The sequence below is a fragment of the Macadamia integrifolia genome, unplaced genomic scaffold (assembly GCF_013358625.1).
Source record: "Macadamia integrifolia cultivar HAES 741 unplaced genomic scaffold, SCU_Mint_v3 scaffold998, whole genome shotgun sequence".
NCBI lineage: Eukaryota > Viridiplantae > Streptophyta > Magnoliopsida > Proteales > Proteaceae > Macadamia > Macadamia integrifolia.
Window position 1 is genome coordinate 2,008 of NW_024870614.1, and position 9,666 is coordinate 11,673.

The 9,666-nt window shown below is 37.8% G+C and overlaps 1 protein-coding gene and 2 long non-coding RNA genes across 5 annotated transcripts; 2 read left to right on the top strand and 1 right to left on the bottom strand.

Annotated features, from left to right (window-relative positions):
- Positions 1–356: 356 nt before the first annotated feature.
- Positions 357–2,293, bottom strand: LOC122070765 (U3 small nucleolar ribonucleoprotein protein IMP4-like). Of its 2 annotated transcripts, XM_042634963.1 has the most exons (6): positions 2,211–2,293; positions 2,049–2,114; positions 1,781–1,969; positions 1,565–1,648; positions 595–704; positions 357–495 (listed from the first exon to the last, which is right to left on the bottom strand). In XM_042634963.1, the coding sequence occupies exons 3-6, from the start codon at positions 1,890–1,892 to the stop codon at positions 415–417; spliced, it is 387 nt and encodes a 128-aa protein (XP_042490897.1). In that variant the 5' UTR covers positions 1,893–1,969; positions 2,049–2,114; positions 2,211–2,293; the 3' UTR covers positions 357–414. The 2 variants fall into 2 exon arrangements, with proteins under 2 accessions (XP_042490897.1, XP_042490896.1); XM_042634962.1 differs by having other exon boundaries at positions 2,049–2,280.
- Positions 2,294–4,620: 2,327 nt separating this feature from the next.
- On the top strand, positions 4,621–5,381 carry LOC122070761. Its single transcript, XR_006137961.1, has 2 exons — positions 4,621–4,913; positions 5,073–5,381. It is a non-coding gene; the product is annotated as an uncharacterized LOC122070761 (long non-coding RNA).
- A 1,500-nt stretch (positions 5,382–6,881) lies between these two features.
- On the top strand, positions 6,882–9,461 carry LOC122070766. Of its 2 annotated transcripts, XR_006137965.1 has the most exons (4): positions 6,882–7,163; positions 7,365–7,537; positions 7,862–8,067; positions 8,166–9,461. It is a non-coding gene; the product is annotated as an uncharacterized LOC122070766 (long non-coding RNA). The 2 variants fall into 2 exon arrangements; XR_006137964.1 differs by having other exon boundaries at positions 6,885–7,537.
- Positions 9,462–9,666: the final 205 nt, after the last annotated feature.

Sequence of the window (9,666 nt, forward strand, 5' to 3'; positions counted from 1 at the left end):
GAAGCTTTACCTAGAGGCATAAGTCCCATGCCTCCAAAGGCTTGATTCCTTGCCTAAAACACAAACTAAGAACCATTGATTAAAAAAATAAAAAAGTTGTCAGTAGCTGCACCCTATGATACCTGGACCTTTCATTTTGCCCAAAGTACCCTTTCAGACACAATACAACATTTATAGAGGTATAGAACATCCCCCATTTCCATGCATATTTTCTTTTTATTTCGAATTTTGGGATTTGGTGATACAGATTGGTGTTTCATACCCTCCATTGCTCCCATACACATTGTAGTTTCTCGGTATGCTATGCTTAACGTTATGAGATACATTCACGACGTCATGGAGATCAAACCATGTAGTCATCCACCAAATATTTTAACCAGACATAAGCTTAAATCACAATGAGGAGATATAAAATTAAAAGGGTAGAAGAATCAAGACACCAACCTGACCACCACGATTCATTCGTTGGGCATTAGGAAAGACAATCTTCAGTTCCTGAAAGATAAGTGGGAATATGTTAGCAACCTGTATTCAAAACTAAAAGGATAAGCATGTAACAGTGGCAATGAAGCAACAGAAGGGGTGCAAAACTACCTTCACAAACTGAGTAAGAGGAGCACTAGGATTACGAGATGTTGTCAATAAAATTTTAGGATCCTTTTCTGTCACATTTGCATACTCATCATCGATGTTCGTTCTTGGAACTAAGCTCATGCAATACAAAGCAACAAGAACATGTCAGATATTATCTCAAAAAGGCTATTGTATAAACATAAGTACTGTAAAGACAAAGTAATGCTATGGGATTCTTCTAGCAAAGAGCACAGAAATCTTAATATGACAGAGATCAGAAGTAGAAATATTTTCGTTCTTTAATCTTTTCTTCTTTTTTTTTTCATTTTGCTTAAATGGACAGGTTTCCTCTTTATGCATAGTATATATCAGGGCATGTAAATCATGTGAGGCATTTCTCTATTTCATTAATACAACAAAATCTTGAACCATAACCACCCCCCTCCAAACAAAAAAAATGAAAAAAGAAAAAGGTAATTCTCGTTGTAAACATAGCAACTAATATATCTTTCCCATAACCCAAGTCCCCTTTTTCAATTTTTTATAATTTCAGTTATTATATAATAGGATATATAAATCATTCCGGAAGGCCAATAGAAGGGTTCTCCACCCCCCCCCCACCCCTTTCTTCCATCTGTTTATAGAGTGCATATCAGTAAAAGCTTCGTTACTTAGATAGTACAATATAAAAGGATGAAACTTTTCATGTTTATGAAAATAAATTCAGACAAAGACAACTCGATTGAACACTTCACAGCACTAAGGGGTCAAGCAACTCATAACATGCAATTCCAGTACTACATGGTTCAGAAAATTAACGTCTACAAGTGGTTTTCCAGCAGCATAATTATGGCTGACAAACTTATTTTCAAAATAAAACTTTCAAATAATAAATGCTTCAGTGCCAACATATAATAAAAGGGGAAGCCAGATATGATTTCCATCCTAGATGCTAATTATGGAATCATGTACAAATTTATAATAAACGAACCTGCTGTATTTTCATCCTCAAGATCAATCTCTTGACGCAATGCAGCCTCTTCATTTCTGAGCTCAGTCGGGATTGGTTTTCCCTCTGTAACACCAAAATCAGAGAAGCTCCATGAAATGCGTGACATGTGATATAAAAAAAGGTAGATACAATAGCAGGCATAGACAGATAAGAAAATATAATGAGAGGAGGGGAAAAATGTTTTCGAATGGTTACCTTCTAATGCTTCTTTAATCTTTCGCTTCTTCTCGTATAGCAAACGCTCTTTCCCTTCCAAGCTTTTACGGTAGAGGTATTCTCGCCTCAACCGAATATTTCTACGCAGCATACTCAGAGATCACCAAAGCTTCTCACACAACGAGCTCCAAACTCCTCTCCAACCACCGTTTAGGGCTAATTCACAGACTGAAATAAGAGTTTTTTCACCATTAATATCCAAACAAATTGATTAAGTATTCAAATAGTGAGGAAGTTTAGAGACTACCGCAGATGAACTAAACTTTGCTCCGACTGTGCGTTTCTTTAGGTAGAGCTCGAGCTTATGAGGAACCTTTCAGATGTGAAAGATAAAGCTTTGAAGGGAGACATAAGAGATTGGAGAATAAAACCCTAAGAAGTTGCAGGGCGAGTGAATAAGAGAGATTACCTTAACGACGCCCCTGTCGTAGGGCGGGAGAGAGGAAGACGAAAAGAGGGCTAGACGTAACAATCGGGGAGGTTTTGGGTTTAATAAGGGAGTGTTTGGCAGTTTTAGGCCCCCTTGATAACTCCTGTTTGGCAAATTCCGACTCAATTCAGAAAACAGACCCCGGCCCAAGTACCCTCGAATGGAACGACCCAAATTGGAAAAAAGGGTCGGGTCAGGAAAACAAATCTCTCCAAAACAGCTCGAAAGCCGACTTAAACCGACAAAAAGTAAGGGTGTCAAATCGGAACTGAAACCAATAACCGAATCCAGTTCCAAACTCAATACTCTGAACCGAATCCAATCCATTATATAATATGATTAAATCCTGGATCTGAAATAAATATTTATAATTCGGTTCTATTTGGATCTAGATTTATGCCAAGAATCGTTGGATCTAACTGAAATCGGATCAAATAACTTAATGTCACTTTTTCCTCTTTAACTAAAAGCTTGACGTGATTTATATGGAAACTCGACATAATTAATCACCTAAATGATAAATCATCTTATAGAGTTACAATTATAGTCCAATTGTAAAACCCTCTTTTTTTTTTTTTATTTAGTTTTTGTTGCCTTAGGACTCATGAACCATGAGTTAACTAATCTACTTAGTAACTCTTCAAGTTTGAAGTGTTCCGTTCTTTATCTTCCACAATTAGCATAGTAACAATTCTTTGTCTTGGACAAAACTGCAGTGGTTGAAAGCTTCTCTTCTTCCTTTTTCTCATGATTTCTCAACGGCTAATTGGTCGATTCTTCTTAACAACAGTACAGTAGGTCGGTTTTCCATCTCCTACAACGTTGCACTTGTTTGATTTTCAATCTCCAACAGCGTTGTAACTTTTTGTATAAGTTTTCTTATCTTTCTGATGTATATGTGTTTTTTTTTTTTTAACGGAGCTTGAAAATTATTGTTGTTTATCAATAGAAATGATGTTGGGACTCCTCATCCAATCTGCCACATTACAGATAATTGGGCGTTTGAGATAAATCTCAATGGGCCATTGAGCTAGGGCTCTTTGCCCTTGTTTATTACTTGTTCTTGAATAGGAACCATAACCAGATCGGAACCGGACAAGTCAGGTATGAGTACCAATTTTTAGAACCGAGATGGGACTTGGTCCGGTTCTGGATCACACTAACAGTCCTTGAAACCGAAATCAGATCCAGACCGAATACTTGGCTCCAGACCGATTGACACCCTTAATAAAAAGTAAAAAACCTTGTTTTGGATCCGGCTCCTCCATGGTGCGGAAGGGATGGCAACGCACGTCTGATAGCCTGAAGCATCCAGACATTGAACCCCAATAAATGGACACATGCCACCTCTACCACGCCAGGAGCCCCATCCCCTTCTTCCTCTCTCTGAGTTGAGAACTGTCAGAGAATGGAACAAGGTTGGGGCTGTGGCTAGAACTCTTGGCAGCTCAGGTGTCGTTTATGATGATGATGATAGAGTTCTTTGTTGGGTAGAACTCAGGGCCTCCAGGCCTTCAACCTCTTAAGGGTCCTTCGAAATCAGCTCACTTTTGCAAGTGAAATAATAAAAAAAATCATATTTAAAGAAATATTTCCTTTTTCTCTCTAATTCTATTATCTTATGAAATGACCAATCTCTTCCAATTTATGGCTTATTTGAATCGAAATCGAATTAAAATTGATGGCTACTAATTTGAGTGTTAGAACCATATATTAATGGGCCATTCTTTAAGCAGTTGAGTCAGCTGATTGATCCAAAATTTGTTCTGTTTTTGGATAACTAATGGTTCCCCACATCCTTTGGAGTGGAAATAGTCCTTACGGCCCCTCCATTAGCCGTTTCGACTCCAATGGGAGACCTAAGAAAAAAAAAAACAAGAATAATGTGAAGGAGATTCAAACCAAGTAAGATGCTTCGTGTGACGTTTTACCCACAACGAACAATATCCCTTTGATTGAGAGTATCCATGGAAGATTTTGTTTATATCGATATATAAATATTCAATCAGGAAGATTGTGTTTATATCGAATAGATAAAAATTTAATCAGGCTTGAATGGAAAGATATTATCAAAAAAAGGAAGGAAGAAAAAAAGAATCAACATGAGAAAGTTAAATGAATTTACCTTCACCTATTTTAGGCAACTCTTTTAGTTGTAAATAAGGTACAAGTTCCAAACATGGGGCCCTCTTTGTTTTAGCGACGGGTCCAGATCCTCTCCACAGAGCCCATGGATCATAGAGTGATCCCACAGCTGGGAGGAATTGGGCACACGTCTCAAGGTCGCCCCAGCTGTCAGATCACTCTATGGTCCATGGGCTCTATGGAGAGAAATCATATCCGGCACCCTAGCAAGTAGCATACATTGCATCCAGACTAATGAATCAGATACCCAGATGCACTTAACACCCCTATTCAATAATCTTCTATGTTTAGACAGTATTTACCTTCTAAGGAATTACTACCTTAAAAGGAGCTTGGTACCATATATATGTATCCTCTGTTCTACTTAGTACATACTCAGTTCAAGACTCACAACACCACCTGCTATTGCAACCTTGCATTCTTTTCTCCTCTTAAAAAGCTACTGTTGGGTTATCTTTGGCTTTATAATGGCTTCATCCAAACCCAATCTTGCATTATTTTCTCTTATTGTCCTACTTCTCTGCACCATTCTCATGGGTATGTATCTCTTTCTTGTTCTTAGATTGGGTTATTTACTTATGTCATTCTTTTTACTAAGGTCATCCATGGCTTCTTCTGTGATTTGGTTCTTCTTCTTCTTATATATAAAATCTGATTTGATTTTCTTTTGTTGCATTGTGTGGTTGTGTAATATAGGCATTCAAGGTGAAAATGATTCATGTGTGGGAGACTGTAAGAGCCTTCATGAGTGTGTGAAGAAATGTGATGCATGGGGTTATGATCCTAGTCTTGCTGAATGCTTTCCTAGGTGGGAAGCATCCATTGGTGACTGCTGCTGTAGAAAGACCTATTTTTGAATTTTGTTTGTAACAAATCCCCTGGAGAGGGAAACTTTTAAGATTGAAAACTGTTATCTTATGTGATAGAAAAAATAATTTATTAAAAAATAATAATAGTTTTTTTTTTTCTTTCTTTCTTTTTAATGAAAAATTAGGAGTTTCTTTATGATTGGCTGCCATTTTCTGTCTATTGGGTTTAAAACCCTGGAACTATAGGACTAAGATGTAGAAGGAAAATAGATTACTCTTGTATTTCATACTGTATTTTAAAAGTTCATTTCCAACAAGAGAAATTTTGCAGGGATTGATAAAGTGGTTATGATCCAGAAGTAAATGTTGCTTAGTTTACTCAGAAATTTATTTTAGGGAATTTATCTGAAAATTCATCACAAATTTATCTTAGTTTGAAGTAATCTATTACAAAGGTAATGTAAGAAGGAATCTACACTTTGCACCAATAATGGGTTGAAAAATGATATCATTCGTAAGGGCTCATATGGTCATAATAGAAGAAAGGAAATGTCAGTATAGGCCTCCACTGTTTATTACGTAATAAGGTTATGAAGGAATTTGTACAAGGGCAGCATACCAATCTAGCGTTTTTCTCATAAGTAATTTTTGTATTCATCAAACACAAAGTATTTTCAATTAAATATCATAGCCTTTTGCCGGTCTAAACGATCTAGAAACACATCTAACAATCTGAGACCTCTTCTACATCAGTTTGGGTTTACAAGACTACCTAAACAATGTTCTCTTTTTTTCGGTTCACCCCCTACCCCACCCTGACCATTGTTGCACAAATGTGTCACCTGAAAGGTTGTGGTGGAGAGACTGAGAGACGCCAACTTCATTGGAGAAGTCAGAGTCAGCTTCATCATAAATGATAAGAGATTTTCTATTTAAGGGTAAGGTACGCATTATGACAAGGTCTCATGAAACTATAAATTTTCTTCCCGAGGCTTTGAGGTGAATGGAACAGGTTCATTCTCGTATGTCCCTGGTCCAAGGATTTAGAATCTATTAAATGAAGAAAGAGGAAATTGATTATAAATCCACGAATCAAAAACGTTCTTGCACGTGAACCTGAACCACACTCGGCTTTGAGCTGCCAAAAGAGGCTTTTGTTCAGCCACGAGTAAAAGAGTAACAACTACAAATTTTATTATAAAGTCCAATTAGTGATTCTCTCTAAGGGATTGTTGCTGGAAGGAGGTTTTTCAATGAAAGTAGCTGCCATGTCCTGCACCATCCTATCAGCTAAAAATAAAGTTTCATTTGGGTTAGTTGAAACATTTTTAAGAGCTTATTATTTATTGTATGCCATATGTCCCAAGAGTGAACAGCATTAAATTGGGCTAGCTTTCTGCAATCTCTCTTACTGAAATCAAGAATCTCAAACCACGATTTAAACCACTCTGTAAAGTTATGGTAGGACACAGAAGATTGAATACAGAAAGGAGATCCAAACCAGGCTAACTTAAGGGCCGTTTGATTTTATTTTCAGAAACAGTTTTTCCATTTTTCTGTACTCAGAACAGAAAAACATCATATTTTCTGTTTGATTTTTTAGTTATGTTTCACCTATTTATAAAATAAAAATAAAAATAAAAATAAAAATTTATATTTATTTTTGTTCCTAGAAACAGGAATGAAGAAATACCTATTAATTGTTTTTCTGTTTCTTAAAACAAAAAGTGACTCAGAAAAATCGTGAAATCCAGGCCCAGTCCCGACTCCGGACTCCCGACTCCCGAATCCCGACGCCCTATCCTCTCTATCTCCTTGTAGCTCTCCACAAGCTACAACTCTCTCGCGAAGCTCGACGACCGTCTCTGCTCTCTCGCGAAGCTCGACGACCGTCTCTGCTCACTCGCGAAGCTCAACATTCTCTGCTCTCTTGCGAAGCTCGAAGTTTTCTTCTCTCGCAAAGCTCGGCGTCTCTCAGGTATCATTTCGAGCACTAATTCAGAGATCTGATTTCATCTCTGTAATGGAATGGAACCTGGATTGGATGCCGTTAGGGATTTGCATTGCAGTTTAATGAACACTCACATCTCTCACCTCTCTCTCTCTCTCTCTCTCTCTCTCACACACCTCTCGCTGCTCACGTTTTGTATCGTCGCTCGGTCTCGTCAATCTCACGAAGGAGAAAATCAGTGACTAGCGCGCTCTCGGTCTCTCTTGCTGTTCACGCTGGTACTCTGTCTTCGCACTTGGGTTTGATTGCTCTGTGCCGAAGCTCTGGGGTTGCATTGTCACCTGGTTAGGGCTTGTATCTAAGCCAGAAATTTGTTAGTTATTGAATCAAATCGTTGGCAGGTAAACCCTAAACGGACAGTCCTTGTTAGGGTTAGGTTTTTTATTTTTCTCTATAATATTTTGGGTGATTATATTGGTGATTCTGGTTCGATTTTGATGATTGTTATGATATTTTTGGTGATTAAATATTGGTGATTGGTGATTCTGGTTGGGTGATTATATTGGTATTTTGGGTGATTAAATTGACATTTGTTCTCTTGGTGATTTCCGTAATTTGTTATCTTGGTTACTGCTAGACTCTAGGAGTCTGTCGGACCATGTTTTTGGAGTTGAATGTTGCAATTCCAATCCAAAATCTTTGCCATAGAGTCGTTTTTTTGGCAGTGCATTTCATATGTTTGATAAAATGATGCAAAGCAAAGAGGAACAGCAGAGGGAGTTGAGAGCCCTCTCTTACCTCGTTCCTTCTATTCAGCCAATGTCTTATAAAAGCCATTATCAGGGCTTCTGGGTTGAAGATTCTTGGATTGGAAGCCTTGATATAGAGTAACGGCAGAGGGAGTTTGTAAAGTACTAAGGAGTTCTACAAGGTTGGACTTACACTCCCCAACTGTTTGATTAAAAGTCGTTGTGAATTCATGGACATTGGTAGTGAATAATGATTTGGCATTTTATTTGCATTTTACAGGCAATTCTTATCATTGCAGACGAAGATGGGAATTACTTGCAAGAAGCTTGGGAGCATATTTTGACATGTGTTTCACGGTTTGAGCATTTACATCTCTTGGGGGAGGGTATTCCTCCAGATGCTACATTTTTTGCAACTCCTCAGAGGCTCAAAATGAGGGAGAAAAATCAAGACAAGCCATATAAACAATCCTTCCTGTTCTGAAGAAAAAGGGACCTGGGCGAGTTCAATCTGGAGCTGCCAGAAGGGGTTCATATGAGATAGTGCTGGTGTTGGTGGCTGTGCCTCTGGAGTCAGAATGGCAGAATTCTGTTTGGCAGAATTTGTGATGTAATGCCTAGTAACTACCAAGATATCAATCCAAAATTGAAAGCTTCAAAAAAAGATTGGAGGGAAGACTAGAAAAGGAAAAAGTTAAAAACTCCATCAGCTCTTCGCAAAAGTTCTTGACTCAGAGAATAGTGTGTAGGGTGGGTATGGTATGTAAGAGATTGAGTTGATTAGGAACTGACCTGAACAAGTTGACTCATTGATTTACTTTGATCTTTATCCCTTGAGTACAAAATTGCATCCGTGGAAAGTGGAGATACAATCTCCAAAGGAAGTGGGGATAAAGATGATACTGCATTAGATGTGGCATCATAAGGAAAATCATTCTCAATCTGTATCGGCGGATCATCCACTTCATTACCACTTTCACTGCATCTGTTGCTGTAAATCGCTCGGTCACGAATATCTCCCGCTTGTGACACAGATGCATTTTCAATTTCATCAAATGTTTGTTGAGGTGTTACACCATGTGTGAAACTGAGAGAATGACTCCTCCAAGAACCTTTACTGCTCATCCGACCAAATGACCTTGACAGTTCTGGTCCAATGCCAACAATCCCATCACTGTAGTGGCTATCCAGAGAAGAGCTGCTATGAGTTACATGATTCTGGCGAGTTTTCATGGAGCTGTCATCATCAGGACCACTAGGCTTCATCCTCCTAATCATCAAGACTTCATTGCTCTAACTACAAGCACAAGTCAGAGAGGAGTAAGACAGATATCAATGTTGAGGATAAATATAGCAAATCAAATGGCTATATCGAAGGGAATGCCTATGATTCCAATTGATGGACTTTGATGTTTTGATTTTAATGACTTTATGTTAGTTGCTACCATTAATGATTTTATGTTAGTTGTTAGAGTATATGTTACGTAATAGAAAACTCTATGTTCTATTTACTTATGTGACATTTAAAAAGATATTCCCTATTGAATCTCTATCACATTGGGTTTTTTCATTTTAATCATGTATGATGTCTTCCCTTTTGTCAAAATTCTAATGGCATAACTGTAATTAATGATACATGCATAAGAAACCGTTTCTTAAAACAGAAAAATCAAACACTTTTTTGAGGTAAAAAAATTGTTTCTTGGAACAGAAACGAGAGAAACCGTTTCTGCTATTTTTAGACACAGAAACGATTGAAACAAAATCAAACGGCCCCTTAG

Bases quoted from the DNA above. Each gene is read 5' to 3' on its own strand.
- LOC122070765 (XM_042634963.1), bottom strand. From the start codon at position 1,892: ATGCTGCGTAGAAATATTCGGTTGAGGCGAGAATACCTCTACCGTAAA. The intron at 1,649-1,780 runs GTAACCATTCGA...TTGGTGTTACAG, and splicing joins GATTAAAGAAGCATTAGAAG to AGGGAAAACCAATCCCGACT. The intron at 705-1,564 runs GTTCGTTTATTA...GCATGAGCTTAG, and splicing joins TGAGGATGAAAATACAGCAG to TTCCAAGAACGAACATCGAT.